This window comes from the organism of the source record quoted next, unplaced genomic scaffold, assembly GCF_019419815.1.
Source record: "Pyrus x bretschneideri cultivar Hongxiangsu unplaced genomic scaffold, Pyrus_bretschneideri_v1 Contig17, whole genome shotgun sequence".
Classification (NCBI taxonomy): Eukaryota; Viridiplantae; Streptophyta; class Magnoliopsida; order Rosales; family Rosaceae; genus Pyrus; species Pyrus x bretschneideri.
Genome location: NW_025999468.1, coordinates 5,752,145 through 5,771,805, shown reverse-complemented (window position 1 = coordinate 5,771,805; position 19,661 = coordinate 5,752,145). Strand labels below are relative to the sequence as shown.

At 38.4% G+C, this 19,661-nt stretch overlaps 3 protein-coding genes across 4 annotated transcripts; 1 reads left to right on the top strand and 2 right to left on the bottom strand.

The window, feature by feature from the left end:
* Positions 1-3,076: 3,076 nt before the first annotated feature.
* LOC103967980 (probable protein phosphatase 2C 71) lies at positions 3,077-11,485 on the bottom strand. 2 transcript variants are annotated; one of them, XM_048581581.1, is made up of 10 exons: positions 11,214-11,485; positions 10,498-11,123; positions 9,273-9,403; positions 8,861-8,927; positions 8,300-8,387; positions 7,597-7,766; positions 6,612-6,755; positions 6,252-6,380; positions 5,711-5,886; positions 3,077-3,369 (listed from the first exon to the last, which is right to left on the bottom strand). In XM_048581581.1, exons 1-10 carry the CDS (start codon positions 11,437-11,439, stop codon positions 3,207-3,209), a joined length of 1,920 nt encoding a protein of 639 aa, XP_048437538.1. In that variant the 5' UTR covers positions 11,440-11,485; the 3' UTR covers positions 3,077-3,206. The 2 variants fall into 2 exon arrangements, with proteins under 2 accessions (XP_048437538.1, XP_009379587.2); XM_009381312.3 differs by lacking the exon at positions 3,077-3,369 and adding an exon at positions 4,540-4,756 and having other exon boundaries at positions 11,214-11,453.
* A 1,029-nt stretch (positions 11,486-12,514) lies between these two features.
* On the top strand, positions 12,515-13,502 carry LOC103967973 (chlorophyll a-b binding protein CP24 10A, chloroplastic). The gene is made up of 2 exons (XM_009381306.3): positions 12,515-12,771; positions 12,857-13,502. The coding sequence occupies exons 1-2, from the start codon at positions 12,542-12,544 to the stop codon at positions 13,404-13,406; spliced, it is 780 nt and encodes a 259-aa protein (XP_009379581.2). The 5' UTR covers positions 12,515-12,541; the 3' UTR covers positions 13,407-13,502.
* A 421-nt stretch (positions 13,503-13,923) lies between these two features.
* Positions 13,924-16,884, bottom strand: LOC103967963 (3-hydroxyacyl-[acyl-carrier-protein] dehydratase FabZ). Its single transcript, XM_009381297.3, has 4 exons — positions 16,544-16,884; positions 16,405-16,465; positions 15,993-16,137; positions 13,924-14,359 (listed from the first exon to the last, which is right to left on the bottom strand). The coding sequence occupies exons 1-4, from the start codon at positions 16,749-16,751 to the stop codon at positions 14,102-14,104; spliced, it is 672 nt and encodes a 223-aa protein (XP_009379572.1). The 5' UTR covers positions 16,752-16,884; the 3' UTR covers positions 13,924-14,101.
* Positions 16,885-19,661: the final 2,777 nt, after the last annotated feature.

Sequence of the window (19,661 nt, the reverse complement as noted above, 5' to 3'; positions counted from 1 at the left end):
ATCACAAAATTCAAATTTGCGACTTGATTGTCAAGTGGAACCACCCTAATGATTCTCAACATCTGCAACATCATGCATCTTGCAAATACCCTGCCACTTAGGCCTTATGCTCTACTCCGCTTTTCCTAATCCCGCTTTTTCGCAAATTGCAGTCACAACACAAGAACTGTTTTGTTCAAACTTCAAATTGAAAGGGAAGGGAGCAAAATGTACATAAATACTGAAACAGGATAGAGATTAATGTTAAAGTTTCTGAGAACGTCGGAGAATGTTGAGCAACAGATTGTGTGTTTTGGTAAGAAGAATCATCTGAAGAATGGTTAAAAAGTATAAACTCACTTCTCAACCTCTTTAATCCCTCAAACCAATAGAGCTTAGCTTGCTCCAATTTTGTGGGTTTTATAGAAGGGTTTTCAACCTAGCATAAGCGACAAAAACAAAGAGATGAATGCATAACGAGAAAGTGAGCATATAAAGTACACTAGCTTTGGCTCGCTTTCAAATCTAGATTTGCACTGCTGAATTGGAAATTAATGTGGTGAAAATTGATTCATATAGCATGAGGAGGAACACTGGTGAAACTCTTTCACATGCAGGCTCTGATGCCATGTTTAGAGAGACAGGTCACGGTCCACCACTAACAGCATCGATATTGTTTCCACTTAAATCACTCATGCAATCAATAGGTGGGGGTTTTTATGGTAAAAGCCTCGATGCAATTAGAAGTGGAATCATTTGATATAAGTTGTGATTTGTCTTATAACATGCCCGATTTGGGACTTGCTGCTTTATTCAACAATTAATACATATACATCCAACCAACAAAAGCCATCGAAACAGGTTTCGAGTGACCCCCAAAACAAACGTTAAAACCTAGCTAGTTTAGTCACCCCTCAGAATGAACTAACCCAATGATAAAATAAACATCATAAGTTCCTTATATCATCATCCCTCTCAACTAAAAAAAATGTCACCACCAAACTCAGCTATTAGAAACAAGGGAATGATGCAATTACAAGACCAACAAGCAGGGATCCAACCGAACTGGCGAGCCTAAAAGAACCTGAGTTTCCCGGAGGTGTTGTTTGCTCATTCCCTCCAGCAGACGACTCTGGTGCACCAGCGCCACCACCTATAAACATACAAATCACTAATCTCAAACGGACAAGCCCACCAAAGTTGAAATCAAAACAAATTTATGCCCTCATATAATTCCCATGTCTTTTCTTAGAGGATGGGCAAACATTTTCTTATTACCATGCATGGTAAAGATAAAACAGTAAATGTGAAAATTGAAGACAAATTTGTATTTCTATTTACTATTAGGGATAAAATTGGAAAAAGCTGAGTATGAAGATTTAATATGGGATATTGATTTTTCAATATTTAATTGGAATAATGATATAACATGGAAAGGAAATGATTTCCCATTTCCAAGCCTCAGATCATCGAGAAGTTTTTTATTATGATAGGAACACGGATGGTACATCACGTGTTTTTATGTAAGTGATGAAAAATTTTATTTTTTAAGTTATTAACTTTTTAACACATATCCCATCATTTGTATAGTGACACGTGGTATACCACCTCGTGTTCTGGTTACACTGAAAAATCTCTCATTTTCCAAGGAGAAGTCAAATCTTAAGTGGAATACCATGTAATCAAATTTAAAGGTAGAAGCAAGCTCCAACTGATATATCAATTCTATATGGATTGACATATGAGAAAAGAGGATTTCAAATAATTTTTAATTATTTTATTGTGTGGATCTCATTAATACACCAATTATAGATCTTGAAAATTTATTTTAATTGATTTCTTTTTAAAATGAGTCATACCAATATCATTTATAACAAAACAAAAATATTGGTTGGGAAAGAAAAAAAAAATCTGACATTACAACATCAACTATCAAATTAACATTTGATATTTATCTTTTGACATCTCATTTCGAGATGATCTCATATTCCACATTCTCATCACACATACCAAAAGTAGCCCTGTAGTAAATGTAGACATTATGGAGTTTGCAGAAACATTAATTCATCTAAGAGAAATAATTTAAAGCACGCCCCTTTTCTCTTTGCAATAAAAGGCACAGAAATGAAGAGCACAATGCAAAAATAGCAAAGGGGTATGCAGAAATTGCTTCCTTTCGTTAAATCAAAGATTCTGTCATTAAATTATGAAAGAGGCTTGACTCGTTAAAATTAAGGAGGAGAGTTCTCCTCCTCAAGATGCTTTGTGGTGGATTCACGAAACTTCATGCTTATAATAGGAACCCTTCATTCTATAAAAAATAAAAAATCATTTAAAAATAAGATCTTTTAGTCAACTAAAAATAGCAAATAGATAAATAGTTCGTAATTTTTTTTATCAAACTCATTCTCTGTTTTGATACAGTTGAATGATTATTTTATTGATTCTTTTGCATAAATGGTCTTTACAAAGTGCCTCATAATATAAATTGTATCGATCATAAGCATGAAATTCTGTAAATAAAAAACGAAGTGAATTGAGAAGCCAAGTTTATTTCTTAAATTATTATTCAAGATTAAAACATGCGTTTAATTCTAAACAGTAGCCTGTCGTGTAGATCAGGCAAAGTCCAGAAGAAGAATGCCTCAAACCAATCAGACAAGTTAATAAATAAATAAAATGGTTAATAAATATAATATAAATTCAATATTCTAGAGTGCTGTCCAAACCTAAGTATAATTAACAAAAGAAATAAACAATAAACAAAAGAATAAATTAAATAAATAAACAATAAAGAATTAACACAAATATCGCAGCATTAAGATGATATTAAGAACATACCAGGGGCACCAGCAGGAGTGACAGATACTGAAAAAAAATAACAAAACAAAGGGTTAAAAAAAAATGTAATTCATCAAATCTTAATTTCCAAAAAATCTAAAATAAAATAAATACGTAAAAAGAGTATTTAGACAAGAAAGAAGAAAGACAGACATCCACAGTCGGCGACGGAAGGAGCGGAGACTTGGCAAGCAGCGGGGAGGGACGTGGCCTTGGTGACGTTCAAAACGACGCCGAGTTGAGCACTGCTCTTGAAGGCCACACAGAGACAGGAAGCGTCGGCTTCGAGCACAGTCTTGAGGCCATTGCAGCAAGTCTCTGCTGGCTTGGTGTCGGTGCTCCCGTTCGACACAAACGGCAAGCAGTCTGCCATGGTCGAGATCAGGCTAATGCAGTCCACCGACGGGGCCGGCGCCGCGTGCTGCGACGGCGACGCAGAGTCCCCGAGTCCACACCCTAGCACCGCCATCACCACCACCACCACAGTACTGATCCAAACCCTCCCTGCTCCTCCCATTTTTTCTTGTGTTTCTGTGAAAACTCAAGAATCTAACAAGCAACAGAAATAGGTTGTGAGTTGGGGAGGGATGGAGGGACTCTATACGTGTTTCGCATCGCGTGCTCCTGTTTCATGCCATTGTAGGAAAGGCCTCTTTTTTCTATGTAGAAATTATTTGTACGCCCCATTTTTTTTCTCTTACTTAAATAAGATTTTCTTCTTGTCCACGTACCACCGATGATATATAGGGAAAAGGATCCTCGTGGCATCCTTTTTCTGGGGATCCTTAGGATTGTGCAGTTAAAAATTATTTTAAAATTTAAAATTTAAAATTAAATATAAATAATAATTAACGAAAATTGACCGTACGATGTACACAGAACGGTAATGATCACGGAATTTTTAGGATTCCCAGAAAAATGATTCAGTAAGATCCTTTTCCCTGATCATCTGCGGGTAGATTTTTGTTATATTAGGATATCAATAGTACGTTAAATAGTTAATTATTATTAGGAACGAGATTGGTAGAGATTGTATTTTTACATAATATATAAAATGATTTTTTTTTTTTTGCCACTACAATAAATGCAATCTGTATATAGTTTAAATTCGATATTGAAAATTGAGATTAGAATACTAAATCAAATTATTATTCACTTTTAGTATTAAATTCAACGATGATTTTTGGTTTAGTATTAAATTCACACATTTAGTATTATTCACTTTTAGTATTAAATTCACACTTTTAGTATGAAATTCAATGATGATTGACCATATTCATTCTTGACATTTATGAAATTCACATATTTCCTTCCATTTCCTTGTGGTTAGATTGAATAATGATTAAAAGAAAACGATAAATCAACATAAATACGCATAAAAATAAAATGTGTGGATACCAGTTCACTTAAACATTTTTTGTCTACGATTTTGAGCGAGCATGCCGACAGAGACCAATTCCAGATAAGCCTATTGACACATATCATAGCAACACATACAAAGGCACGAGACTAACAGCTACCCTGCTCAGTGTTTATAAAGGCAACTCGTCGAGAGTTAGCTTTCAAGGGCATTTCAAAATTTCAAAGGGCAACACCCAATTCTTTCATAGAGGATTTATGAGTAGGAGTCAGCTGACCCACGTTGTCCCAAGGTTGATCCGCCTTTGGCTAGATATATGACCCCGCAGACCAAGTGTAATGCTAGTATTGGTTGAAAACTTTAAGAAAAATTCAATTAATTGTATTATAACACTTGGTGTATGAATTATGTTTCCAGCACACTAAAAATTTCTCACAAGCACGGCATTCTTCAGCAGAATTGTGATTGATTGTGAGCTCCCAAGTAAAATCATCCTACACAACTTCCATGATCACACTAGTCAAATTTTCAAACAGCTTGAACCGCCAAGAAAGGACTAGTTTTGTGCTTCCAACGCTAAATCCAAAGAAACAATATCAAAAACTAAAGGTTAGAATAATCATTTCGTTTCAGTTTAATTTTCAGTTTTTTAGTTTTCATCTTTTTTCAAAATTGAGAGTACACCAAGCGAATTTTCAATTTTCAAAATAATAAAAACTAAACTAAAATTTGGAAACTGATATTTGAACTGAAATCGAAATAGTTATCAAACATGTTAAGTTGACCGGCTAAATAACTTTTACAGTCCAATACTATTCATTTTCGTAGTGGCACGCTTACACGAAAAAGGATCCGGGATCCTGTGATCTCACTCGTTCATTGTATATAGTACGATCAGTTTTCGTTAGGTATTATTCATATTTAATTTTAAATTTTGAAATGATTTCCGACCACACGATATACAATAAACGGGTGAGATCACGGGATCTCTAGGAAAAGGACCCGGCAAGGATCCTTTTCCCGCTTACACAATTCCGGCATATAAGATTTACTCAACCTTGTTGAGCCTGATATCTGAAGGGGGGCAAATCAATTCATGTTTCCAAAAAATGACAATAATTCCAAAATAAAGCTAAATTTTAAAATCTCATAAATCTACATCATAAAACATTTTTTTCACCCCAGTTCCAATACTGGTAAAAAAAAACGACGTGCGGAAATCATTTTCTTTCATAAATTAAATGCATGAAACAATTTCCTATTCTATATCCATATATGCACAAGCCAAGAGTTTTCATTTAAAAGAGAACTTCAAAGCTTCCACATTAGCTACTCACTGACATAATCAAGGACCGGAACTTTGACACCACAATTGCTTTAGACACACTACTTTTTTTATACAGAAGATACACATGATATTAGTTTCCTTTCGGTACTTCGCAATTGAAACAAATGATACAAAACACAGATAAATAAATACACAAGCACGTACTCGTGTGCACACATATATACATATACATATGTACTTACCGTAAAGTACCGATGCGTTTCTTTTCTACACGTGACAGGATAACGACCACATCATCAAGCTTGCCGCCACTATGTCCGGCATACCCAGATGCCTTGGCTGCATCAGCAAATGGGCTCCTTGTAGATTTAGATCGCCCCAACTCTTGTGCACTAGTGGCCAAGACCTCTGCTATGTCCTTTGAATAGATGCACATACAGAGACAACCAAAAGAAATTGGATATAAGAAACCGTTACAACAAATAAAGCTATCTGTTTTGCCAGAAATAATGTTTTCCTAGCTCAAGATGGAGTCATAGGTTTGTATTCTAAAGAATATTCTGTTTTGCTGATAAATTCGGTAATCATAAGTATAAAAGTTATTGAACCAAAAGAAGTGGCACCGCCATTATCAAGCCACATATGCTTTTGTCCAAATGCCCTTTCTGCAATGTCTATGGCACCTTTAAGTGAATGCATGACAGTTCTTTTCTTTTTTCGGTTTCCTTTTCAAAGAAGCTTACGAAAAAGAAATATAGACAAGAAAACCATTGAGACGTGCACCTGTAGTTCCAACCCGGTTTGCAGTGACTTCAACACAATTGAGGTGATCTCTTGCTCATATAAGTTGTTGAAGAGGCCATCTGTTGCAGTGACAACCACATCGCCCTCATCCAAATCAATTCGGTATTTCTGAGAACAGATTATTCTTGTTAGCGTAATCTCTTTCATCATGTAAGACAGTCAAGTTGCAAGAAGAGTTGGTATAATTGAAAATTAAAATACACCGCCATCACCTTTCACGGACAAGAGGGGGGGGGGGGGGGAAGTTCAGATCTACTTCTTAAGATTGATAACATATCAGGAGTCAATTTGGAAAATTTTGTTGGGCACGTAATGGCAATAAATTTTTAAAACACGTACCTCTATAAGTTCTGAGGGATCATCACCTCTTTCAATCCGTACTGGAAAATTGAACGCGTGAACCATTGGTGACGATTTTTTAAAGACAGCACCATTTCTAATTATGATGAATCCCGAGTTTCCAATGTTGGCCACATGGAGAGCCTGCAAAAGCAAATTTTCATTATCCTTGAAAATCAAAATTTTAACATATTACATTTTAAGGTTGTCATATGCAATAACCAAACCATGGTTTAGGAAAGAACACCCTAAAATGCTATAAGAGGAAGAAAAAATTATATATAATTAGTAATACCACCCTCATGGGAGAAGAAACCCCAACTGTAAATTTTTAGTGTTTACATGGCACTTAAATTAGTTTGAGCTGGTTGAAATGTCAAAATGGGGTTTTTAATAAAGGTTGGGTTGTAGAGTGTCTTTTTATAGACTATGTAAGCATGAAGGGCTTACTTATGGATAGCCCAAAAAAATATTGTACCAAGGCGGATGTATAGACATGCCAGCTAATGGAAATTTATCACAATCATCTGGAAATACTATGAGAACGGTAGAGAACACGGAATAAATAAAAATCATCTATAAAAAAAGGAGAACTGCAAGAATGTTAATATAGAAAGGGTGACCCCACGCCAATAAGGCTCCCCGCTTTGTGAGGGTCCGGGGAGGAACATCTATCGTACACAGCCTTACCCTTGCTTTGCAAAGAGGCTGTTTCCACGACCATCCGTGACCTTTTGGTCACAAAGGAAAGGAGCAACATTTCTGTTGCACCAAGGCTCGCCCTCAATGTTAATATATAACACGAAATAAAATCTATCTATGACCTTTGTTCACTTGGGCCGTATAAAAGTAAACAAGCACTTGTTTAAGGTATTAGCATGTTAATTTTGGATTTGTCCAATTCTCCCTTCTAGTTCCTCTCTCATGGGTACTTCCTTTACGAAAGACCCAGAAATAATAATCTTAGGTAAGGAAAAGTTCATACCTGACCATCAAAATAAGCGACCAAAACCGTGGATGATCCAGGAGATTTTGTATTTGATGAGCCTCTAATAAGGACTTCTGCTGGTTCAGTCAATGGTAAACCTTTACAATCGGATATGAACCTTTCACAATTCTCCATGAGTTCACGAGCATATAGTCCAGGATTAACCCCTAATATATAAGGAGCAAAGTATAACAAATTTAGCCTATATTTTGTGTATACAGAGGTGGATAATTAACAGGCATATTGCATAAATAAGAAGAAACATCTGACTTTTTCCCTTGCCTTCCATGATGAAATAAGTGGCTCAACTAGCAGTAGATTTTAGAAAAAAAAAAATCTGCTAGTCAAACCACGGGAAAAAAAAGACTATTGAGATTGAGATATAAGTATGGCTATCAGCCTATCAATTATTCAACAATTATGGGAACACTGAACCAAAAACATGCACACAAAAAGACACAAGGATGCACCCACATGCAAACAGGTTTAACGTCATATTGTGTAATCAGAAGTGAATAATTTAACAGCTGTATTTGATAAATAAGTAAAAACATTTGGCTTCAGCAATAAAATAAGTGGGCTAACTAGTGGTAGTGTTTGGAAAAGAATCTGTTAGTCTAATACACTGAGATATAGGTATGGCCATCCAATATTCCTAACACTATTTATCGTGCAAAATTAAACTTCAAGGTGGTGATACCTTCTAGTGACCACTGACCCACTCCATCAGCCACACCTAACCAGTTTTGGGCAGCAACAAAGTAAGCATCCTCCCCACCTGTCAATGCCTGGAATTTATTAATTCTTGAATTATTTACAGTTATAGTAAATGCATGCCAAAGGTCAAGTAAGTATTGTGTGTGTGCACACAGATTTGCATGTATATATGTGTGTGTGTCTAGCAGCGTATAAATAGACGAGTGAATTCAAGACAAACCGAACATAAAGCTCATTTATCCAATGTGCACCTGTGGGTTAGATATGTGTGCTTGTCTAGTGTCTACCTACAAACAATTCAATGCATTGATAGACACCATACTGCTATTAGCCAACATGAGTTATTATGTCCACTTCATATGTCACATAAGACATGCGTATGCATATGCACATCAAGTTGGTGGTATCCATAAACGAAAATAAAAGTTTTGAGTTTCTTATCAAAAAAGAAAATAAAAGTGTCAATATTAGGTACCACTCTGAATTATCCAAAAGTTATATAAAGTATGTGTACTACGACTACATTTAAAACTTGAGAAGATACCTTTGAGGGATGGGGTAATAAAGCAGCACCAGAAGATAGTTGAAGAACAGCTGCAGAAACGTCCTCCCTGTGAAAGAAAGAAACGGTCAGCTGTCCTAGCACGCTTTATTGATGAAAATCCTCGGGGAAAACAAAGCATGAACAAAAACATCAAGCCAGGCTTTTCCCAAAATCTAATCCCTTCACCAACATTACCAAGAACCGATTTGGTACAACAAATAAACTCATGCTATCCTTGTCCGTGCACCTATTGTACACAGACAGCTGCACCACTTTTTAACTCCTCTGGTGATTTCTATTGTCCTTGCATTTTTCATACAGAATTAAATTTTAGAAGCAGATGAACTTCAAAAGCAGAAATAATAGATGGAGATTATTTATTAGAGGTATATCAAGAGAAAAACTAGCATACCCATCAGAAGCGCCTTCAACTGCATGGAATTCCACTATCTTAGAAGTTGATACTTCTGAAACGTCACTTCTATGTGCTTCGCCCTCTGTGAATTCATCTTCTGAATTTGTGGAAGGGGCATTCTCGGCTAACTATGTACAAGATAAAACAAAAGCACGTGAGGTCCTTAACATGAAAGAACTGTGTGATGTGCCAGACTAAAAAAAAGAAAAAAAAAAAACAAATATGTGCCAAATGATCCAACTGCCAACTTGAGTTGGGTTGGGCTATAAATTAAGAAAACATGTATAACATTTGTGCAGGCGTGCATGTACGTGCAAATTGAAGGCTTAGATTTAATCCAGACATCTCTTGTCTTGAGGTCTTATAAAACAAAATACAGCTCCCCCCACAGCTGAGTTTTCATATATCTACTAGTGTAATGTACACATTTACGGTAATGACTAATTCGCAAAAAGGCACAAACCAGGTGCCATCCAAAAGAACTGGAAGTATAAAAGAGAGAACAACGCAGACAAAATTTGGAAAATAAATTTCACTAAGTTTCATTTATGTAACAAAGATGAAATGAAAGATTGTAGGACTTTGAAAGCTTTCTGAATCCAAAATTCAAATTCGAAATTAGCTCCATGACCTTAATCACTTGAGATACCCAGTTGGTTTAAAAACAGCATAGAAGATCCCCTCAAAAACCATCTGAAAACTTTAACATTGATCTCAGCTCTGGGCAAAACAATGCTGCACTCGTTAAAATGCAGTAATATTCCTCTCGAGCCATAAAAACCAAAAAAGGGATACGGGAGTCACCTTGCAAAACCTTACTACTAACTAGTATATATCTTGACAAGAAGCCCATATCAATCGTCCTTAACGGCGTGCAACAGACGAAGGAAAGAACACCGTAGACAGTCCTTGCACTAGATTCTTCAAGTCCCTTTAGAAACAGAAAACTTAAAGCTAATCCATTTCTTGGAAAGATTCTCGGTTTTCAAAAATATTCACATACAGCATTTAAAACCTAGTCAAGCATCCCTGCTGGACATTTATCAATATCATGATTGTGTTCCATATCTATCTATCCATGTATCTATTTATCTACAAATATATATGTGGTGTGGGTGTGGTAGTCTATATTTCGACTAGGATTGCGAAATAGCTGACCAATTCAGAAGTTCTTAAACAAGTGAGGCAATGCAAGAATCAAGAGTTAATTAGTTTTACTAACCACGAAGGAGACTTGAGTCTCATCTGCTGTGGTTGTGCTTGCGGTTGTGGTTTGTTCACCACCACTGCCGCCAGTTGCATCTTCCGTGCTCGTCACTGAAACCGCATCAACAGCATTCTCCTCGGCCTTTGCGGCTCCGTCACAGCCACTTGCTTCAAAAGAATGGATTTCATTGCTGACTTGAGTTTGATCTGCTGTGGTTGCGGTTGTAGTTCTAATTGTGGTTTCTTCACCACCACCACCAGCAGTCGCATTGCCAGTGCTCGTCACTGCAACCACATTAACAGCATTCTCGGCCTCCGTGGCGTCGCCAATTGCTGGATAAGCATGAGTTTCATTGCTGACCTGATTTTCATCTGCTGTGGTTGTGGCTTCTTCACCTACACCACCGTGAGTCGAATTGTCGGTGCTCGTCACTGAAACGGCATCAATAACATTCTCCTCGGCACCTGCACCGCCACCACCGCCACCAGCTCCACTTCCTGTGCTTCCCAACAATGTTTGGCTCAATTCTGAATCTTGCACAGGATCCTCCAGATGACTACCAGCATCAATCTCTGTTTCAGTGGCAACAGATTTCTCGCTCTTGTCCCCAAAGCGGAAGAGAAAGCTACCATCTCCCGACTCTGTCACACACAATTCATAAAGGAATTATATAAATAACACTATTAATTAATACTCTGTTTGTTTCCTGAGAAAATTGGCAAGCCACGTACCGCTTGTGGAAATGATATCAAAGTTTGAGGAGGACGAGGAGGAGTGCGGCGGAAGCGTCGGCCGGGGCTTCGGAAATCCAATCGGAATTCTAGTGAGGACTGTTTCGTGCAAGGGTTTAAGCGGCGGGAGAATGTGGGTTGGAAACATGGGGGAGAAGCTCAACCCGCTTCTCACGAAAGGATTACCCATTTTACTTATGTTATTATTATTATGTCGATCACACATACATTTGTTTATTTATAGTGCCAAGGTCCCAAATGCATGTTGCACAATTCATAGTCTTTTTTAGTTTTTTTTTTTTTTTAATATTGGTTTTTTCATGACATTGAGACAGAAGAGAACAGCTTATATGATACGAGTTTACTATCATAATAGTATTTTATGCCAATAATACAAATCATTGCATAATTAACACAAAATATCACGCAACGGTGAACCGTGTGATACAATACCTCGAGAGAGGGGTAGTGAGTGAGAGACATTATCTGTTGTGGATATTGCTTGGGTAGCAATTAATGGGTGAGAGTGACTCTCGCCCGCCAAGTCACATGTTCTCACGTTGCATGGATGTTTAAAGGAGAAAAACTTGGATATGTCTGTTCGACGACGTTTTGTGTTGATAGAATAAATTACATGTAAGTTTTTGTTCATATGTTCTTATTATATTGGCATAGAACGTCATATGACATTGTACACAAAACAATAACACATCAGAAATGCTTATTCCTAATACTAGTGGTTTGTCGATTGGTATCGAGATAAGCTATAGATGCACATAGAGACATCATGCGGTGTCTCTGGTCTTATTTGGTCACAAGCACACGCTACAAAGTTTAAATGTGGGCTTAATCTAAAAGAATAACAAAATGCGGGGTAGAAAACGAGAAAGAAAAATAATAAAAAATCAGACGTAGCTGTCATTTTGGACCATTTGGTTATACTTCAGCACATTATCGTGGATGACATAATTCCATCATTTTGGAAGGACCTTAATGATATTTTGTAACCTTAGCCTGTGGAGGCAGTGGCACGAAGACAAAGTGATAGTCCACGTGGTTGGCGGCAATGCATGCATGCGGATGGAGGACTAGTTCTCATTGGTCCGAAATCTATCTAACACAACCTAGTCAGATTTCTTTATCCTAGCTGGCTCCTCCCAACGCCACCCTCTAGATTCTCTCTCCTCTCCACTCTCTCTCTCTCCCTCTCTCTCTAAAGCTCACGGTGATAAAACACCACCACCCAAATAACTCTCAAACATTCATTGCCACCAGAAAAACTCTCTGAGTCTCTGTTTTTGCTTAGTGAGAGAGAGAGAGAGAGAGAGATGGCGGCAACCACTGGTGCAGTCCTCAACGGGTTGAACTCGGCAGCCTTCTTATGTGGAGGCAAGAGAAGTCAGGCCTTGCTCTCTGCTGCCACCGTTGGAAGCAGGGTTGGCGGTGCTTCTCCTACTCCTAAGAGGTTCATTGTGGTTGCTGCTGCGGCAAAGAAGTCTTGGATCCCGGCGGTTAAAGGCGGCGGCAACTTCATCGACCCCGAGTGGCTCGATGGCTCGTAAGTTTCATATATTATCATCCACATTATAATTCTAAGTTTGTCACAGATATATGTATGAATCTGATCTGATATACGCGTGCAGGCTTCCAGGTGACTACGGTTTTGACCCACTAGGACTAGGCAAGGACCCGGCGTTCCTCAAGTGGTACAGAGAGGCGGAGCTCATCCACGGCCGGTGGGCAATGGCGGCAGTCGTTGGCATCTTTGTTGGCCAGGCCTGGAGTGGTATCCCATGGTTCGAAGCCGGAGCTGACCCCAGTGCCATCTCACCCTTCTCCTTCGGCTCACTGCTCGGCACTCAGCTCTTGCTCATGGGATGGGTGGAAAGCAAGAGATGGGTGGACTTCTACAACCCTGAGTCCCAGTCCGTCGAGTGGGCCACACCTTGGTCCAAGACCTCGGAGAACTTCGCCAACGCCACCGGAGAGCAAGGCTACCCGGGTGGCAAGTTCTTCGACCCCTTGGGCTTCGCCGGCTCCATCCAGGACGGGGTTTACGTTCCAGACAGCGAAAAGTTGGAGAGACTGAAACTGGCTGAGATTAAGCATGCAAGGCTTGCTATGGTGGCTATGCTCATTTTCTACTTCGAAGCTGGGCAAGGAAAGACGCCCCTTGGTGCTCTTGGCTTGTAAACCATTTGGCATTTACTTTTCAATATGTAGATATAACTAATTACCCAATTTTTTTTATCCTTTTCAATTTAATTGCTACTTGAGTGTCGTTAACGACATCTTGTCTTCGTAATCATGGCAAGAATTAACCATAAAAATATCTTAAACACAATTTAAACTGCCAAAACGTTTACACGCAAGAGCGGATAAAAAATAAAACAATACTTGGCTACTCACAAAAATAAGTAAGAACTCCTACTCAAAACTTCTCAAAATTGTCCGTTGTCAATTTGTAGAAGTTCATATTTATAATCAGAACTGTTCATATTATAAATCACCCTATAAAGATTGCCCAAAAAAATCAATTAAAACTAAGATTGTTTAGTTATCAAAGTGTTTAAAAACAAATTAACGGTATTAGTAAAAGTATTACAAACCGTTTATGTATTTGCTACAATAGATTGACTAAACGACCTTAGTTTTAATTTATTGTTTGCAGAGATGATCTTTACAGTGTGATTGATTGTATGAATGGTTCTGATTATAAACACAAAGCTCTGTGATTAAAATACTAAGAATTTTGAGTAGGAGTTCCTACTCATCTTTGAGTAGCCAAGTATTATTCTAGAAAATAAAGCGAGAAGAAAAAATAGTACGAGTCAAGTGAAGAATACATGAAACCAATTTTAGCAAGGAAATTATCGAAAAATTTGAGATCAGTCACCACCGGTACCAGTAGCCATCAGAAACTCTCCCTCACATACGACTTCACCTCCAACGTAGGCCTTGCCTTCCATCTTTGCGATTCCAAAGCGTTTCTGCAACTTAATAAGCGTCATTCTCATCACTAATGTGTCACCGGCAATCACTGGTTTCCTGAATCTAACTTTGTCAATTCCAGCAAAAAAGAAAGTGTCACGAGAACCTCCCACTTCCGGTTGTAGCATAACCAAGCCACCAACTTGTGCCATTGCCTAGATACAACAAGCATTGACATGTATCATTACTAATCTAAACACAACAGCCAAGTGTTAACGGGAAACTTGGTCAACTGCAGCAATATGCATTATCTTTTTGTTAAGATTACAGGATGTTATCACATGAATTGATATTGCAATGTGCTATAATTTAGCGCACGGCATTGTATTCTGAAGCACATCACATGAATCCATATTGCAATCAGCTATCAGCCAAAGAAAAACAACTATAAACTTGCAAGGACCAAAGCTGGGATAACTTGGGTTATAGAGAGTATAGAAAGACAGAAAAACTTGCAAGAAAAACCCCAGAATCTTGGATAGCACAGACGCTTCTATCAAGAAGAGAGGATGCAAGACAACATTAATAACGCATCATAAACCAGACCAGTTGATAGGACAGAAGTCGTTCACAACAAGGTTTCTTAGGGATCGAATTATATAGGTCAAAGTAGTATAATAATTCACAACTCTATTGCAAGGACTCGTGGAAACGTTGAAATCCTCCATAACCACTTCCCTTCAATCCTTAAAAACTGCCAAATAAATGCTGTCCAGTCCAGATGATCTCTTACTGCCACACTCAATTATTGAAACCAGCAAACTCTTCCTTCAAACGATCGTTCTGACCAAGCTTCCTTTTCATTTATAGGACTCCAATCTACATGCTCTAGTTTCGAAACCCGCTCCAAAATCTTTCAAAAGCCAAAATCCCAACTCAAGGATATTTCAACAGAGTTCACAAGACTAGAAATAGTCTTATAATGAAACCTTAGATATATCAGAAAGCCTGGGAAATAGATTCTGTAAAGAGTTTTCACCCAGCCACCCTAAATTCAATGTCATCTTCCCGTCCAAGGACAAAATGACAACACCCCGAATAAGAATATAACCCTGGGAAATATCTTTCCGAGGACTACAATTTGAGCCATTCAGAACCATCTTGAGTTCTTGACTAGTTCGGATTAAGAAAATCTGCAACTATCCTGGAATCCTATACGAACTAGATGGGATTAAGATAACTTGGTCAACTTTTCAGTTGATGATCAACTGGCATAGCCACCAGGCAATCCCTAAACATTATACAGAATGCCAATACAAGTTAGCCGCTCAGTTGTATCCAACAAGTCGTGTAAATATGGTATTTACACAAATGTCCTCTATCTTTTACAATAACTACATGTTAAAACACATACAAAGTGAAATCTACTCCCATGTTTTCATCTTACTGCCACTCAGCGACACCATCTCAGTAGCATTGACATGTCCTTGATTTAGGAAAAAGAAAAGGCTTAAAATTGTGCAGAGTGGACCATGTACAACAACTTGACATGAGTGTTTTTGCACGGGAGTTCTCTAACATTCACTATTAATTTTACACTTTTAACATATCACTAATCTTGCTATTTTTTTCGTTAGCTGTAGATCAGTACCCTAGATAGATTAGCGGAAATCATGTCCCTATGTTGCAAGTTTCATAACCTGCTTCTATTAATGCAAGCATGTTTCTGCTAATATATACTTATACAAAACACACACACACAAATGTACCTTATTATTTGAAGTGTTTGAGGATAATGCATGTAAAGAGCGGCCTATCGCTTAGTTTGATAACGAAAAAAAGGATTACCTCAACCATGAGAACACCAGGCATAATCGGCCTCTCGGGGAAATGCCCAGGAAAGAAATTATCATTGATGGTGACATTCTTGATTGCAACAGCTGAAACTCCAGCATTGTATTCAATCACTCTATCCACTAACAGAAACGGAAACCTAAACCACCACCAAAACCCGATCAAACAAAATGTAGACTCAAACTAATTCAAATGATTTGGAGAAGAAACCGAGGGCGAACTTTGGCGCAACGGAAAGGTTGCTACTTTGTGACCGAAAGGTCACAAATTCGAATCGTGGAAACAGCCTCTTTGCAAGGGTAAGACTGCATCCGAGAGACGTTTCCCGACCCTCGCAAGGGTCGCCCTTTTTTATTTGAAAAAGAAACAAAATTTCGCAGGAAATGGTGCAGAAAAAGGCACTGACCGGTGAGGCAAAATATCACGAATTTGATTGATGTCCATGACGGTAGGAAAAGCCTCATATCCTGCACAGATGGAAGTTGTAGTGGGGTATCATCAAAGAAATCAAAGAACAGAAAAGAGAAAATCAGTTCAGTTCTTACTGAGCTCAATGGGGGTGGAATCTTTATCTTTCGCAGCGTCGGCGGAGCAATAGGTGGTGGTTGAACTCCTCCTCTTAGTTTTCAAATGCGGCAACGGCGGCAGACACCTGGGAATCGCGACGGCGACAGAGATTCGGGATGGAGCATTTGGGCGGGGAAGGAGCGGGGAGTGGCAAGTGAAGGAGGTGGAGGAAGCTGCGGTCGACATTGCTTAGGAGGGGTGATCTCTGTCTCCGTGTTAAGAAAGTGAATGGAGGGGGAGGCATTTACGACGAAGGACGACAGTAACGAGGTTGTTTATGAGAACGGCGGACTTTCCTAAGTTGTTCATGGTTGTTGACCAAAAAAAATACTAAGGGCCCGTTTAGGTTGTTCATAGTTTGCTGCCTTTTTTTTTGTTTTTTTGTTTTTTTTTTGTTATGCCACGTAATTATTACATAAAATCTCAATTTAGTATGTCGTTTAGTTTGTACTCTTTTTTTGTGTCTCACTTTATCTCGTTTCAGCAATTAGATTGGAGGCGTTAGTTTTGTTGACAATGCATGAGCTCTTTGAATTATTTGATTCATTTTTCATATTAGGGGCAAAGTTACCCCAAATTTCTTCTTCGACAATGCTAAAGACCAAAAAGCATAAGTAAAACTAACATTTTTCTTCAATTTTGTTAAATTCAATTGACGAAATGAATTAAAGTGGAGCACAAAAGAAAAGCACATTGGGTAAAGTGAGACTAAATGGACTGTAGAGGTAAAGTGAGATTTTGTGTAGAGTACAAGAGTTAAAGCTAAAATAAGTATTTGCCCATTTCCTTCTCAACTTTCTACTTAATGGTCCAAGTTGATCCCTATGCGACATGTGCAGATTACCCTTACATGTAATGGGCTTACCTGTCATTCTTTTAGCATGATAAGATTCTCTTAGGCATATTCCTAAAATATAAGAGGAATACTGCTACATCAGTGTGCAGACTAAGTAACACTCCACTAATAGGTTCAACAAACCTGGACGTTGGGGGTTAACTCTTCAGTTTTCTATAAACAGCCAAGGTCAACCACTTTATTCTAGTAATTAAGAACTCTCACCATACTCTTATAACTTCCTACACTTTTTCTAACTTACGCATCAGAGGCCATTTGGCTAACACCACACCGGTGTTAGTCTAACTCCGTTTCTCTCTTTTCTTTGTGTGTGTAGGTTTTCGTCAATTCAATCTGAGGCGGAAATTTGCTTACACAAATTGGTGGTTTCATTAAGAGCCCTTGAAAAACACTCACGACTTTTCATCCAATTGAGCGAAAGCAAAACTCCAAACACGGAACTTTTGTCTCCAATTTCTTCTTCCATTCAAGAATGGTGGAAACACAAAGATCATCAAGTAGGAACACCGAAGCAGCAACATCACCATCGCAAAATTTGGCGCCATATGTCTCTTGGTTGGAACCGATCCCATGACCCAACCTTCAGGTCCTGTCGTGCCACCACCATTGCCTCACGCCACACTGCAAAGAGCGGTGGCTCCCAAACTGTCACCACCGCAAAAGAAAGGGCAATCCAAGCATCCGGCGCCACTATAAGACTTGCGGTGCCTAGCACCGATGCCACCACGACATCTCATGTTCTCCCAAGTGTGGCACTACACCTCACTTCAAATGGGGCTAGGGTTTCGTAAGCCCTAATGTGCGAAACCCTAAGGCTTTCTCTTCGACAAGTTCAAGGCTCAGTCCACGAGGGAACCCTAGCTAAAACAGGCCACACCACGCTCATTTTGGCCGACCACCAAGCACTCACTAGTGGACCATATAATGAAAGAACTTCGTATTTTGATCCTTATAGATAACCAACAAACTCTAGACTTGTCTTTCAACATAATTTCTTGAATACGAAGTGTCTCATAAGCCTGACCTTGAGCCAAAGACTCATGACATAATCGGTCCTCATTTGGACCAAGTCTAGCAATCTCATTTTGAATTTGATCCAAGTTCTGCAAGGAATTATCAATACTTAAGTTAAATTTCCCAAACGAGTCTTAATTCTAACTTTTTAACTTACCCTTAAGAGCTGTAGCTTAGCTGAAAGAATAAATAGAGGACAACCAATTAAATGAAACTGAATCCAAGCTTCTGAAACTAGCAGTAAAAACCTGACATCCTCCAACCACATTGATGCCAAACTATTATCTTCAGGCCACACCACGCTCATTTTGGCCGACCACCAAGCACTCACTAGTCGACCATATAATGAAAGAACTTCGTATTTTGATCCTTATAGATAACCAACAAACTCTAGACTTGTCTTTCAACATAATTTCTTGAATACGAAGTGTCTCATAAGCCTGACCTTGAGCCAAAGACTCATGACATAATCGGTCCTCATTTGGACCAAGTCTAGCAATCTCATTTTGAATTTGATCCAAGTTCTGCAAGGAATTATCAATACTTGAGTTAAATTTCCCAAATGAGTCTTAATTCTAACTTTTTAACTTACCCTTAAGAGCTTTAGCTTAGCTGAAAGAATAAATAGAGGACAACCAATTAAATGAAACTGAATCCAAGCTTCTGAAACCAGCAGTAAAAACCTGACATCCTCCAACCACATTGATGCCAAACTATTATCTTCAGGCCACACCACGCTCATTTTGGCCGACCACCAAGCACTCACTAGTCGACCATATAATGAAAGAACTTCGTATTTTGATCCTTATAGATAACCAACAAACTCTAGACTTGTCTTTCAACATAATTTCTTGAATACGAAGTGTCTCATAAGCCTGACCTTGAGCCAAAGACTCATGACATAATCGGTCCTCATTTGGACCAAGTCTAGCAATCTCATTTTGAATTTGATCCAAGTTCTGCAAGGAATTATCAATACTTGAGTTAAATTTCCCAAACGAGTCTCAATTCTAACTTTTTAACTTACCCTTAAGAGCTGTAGCTTAGCTGAAAGAATAAATAGAGGACAACCAATTAAATGAAACTGAATCCAAGCTTCTGAAACCAGTGGTAAAAACCTGACATCCTCCAACCACATTGATGCCAAACTATTATCTTCATTTTCTACAAAATGTATTTTCGGTGAAGACTTTACTATTATCCATGTCAAAACACTCAAAAACAAG

Bases quoted from the DNA above. Each gene is read 5' to 3' on its own strand.
- LOC103967973 (XM_009381306.3), top strand. From the start codon at position 12,542: ATGGCGGCAACCACTGGTGCAGTCCTCAACGGGTTGAACTCGGCAGCC. The intron at 12,772-12,856 runs GTAAGTTTCATA...ATACGCGTGCAG, and splicing joins CCCGAGTGGCTCGATGGCTC to GCTTCCAGGTGACTACGGTT.
- LOC103967980 (XM_048581581.1), bottom strand. From the start codon at position 11,439: ATGTGTGATCGACATAATAATAATAACATAAGTAAAATGGGTAATCCT. The intron at 9,404-10,497 runs GTTAGTAAAACT...TCTTGTACATAG, and splicing joins AGACTCAAGTCTCCTTCGTG to TTAGCCGAGAATGCCCCTTC. The intron at 5,887-6,251 runs GTGCACGTCTCA...ATCTATTCAAAG, and splicing joins AAACCGGGTTGGAACTACAG to GACATAGCAGAGGTCTTGGC.
- LOC103967963 (XM_009381297.3), bottom strand. From the start codon at position 16,751: ATGTCGACCGCAGCTTCCTCCACCTCCTTCACTTGCCACTCCCCGCTC. The intron at 16,466-16,543 runs GTAAGAACTGAA...CCATCTGTGCAG, and splicing joins TTCCACCCCCATTGAGCTCA to GATATGAGGCTTTTCCTACC. The intron at 16,138-16,404 runs GTCAGTGCCTTT...GTGGTGGTTTAG, and splicing joins CGTGATATTTTGCCTCACCG to GTTTCCGTTTCTGTTAGTGG.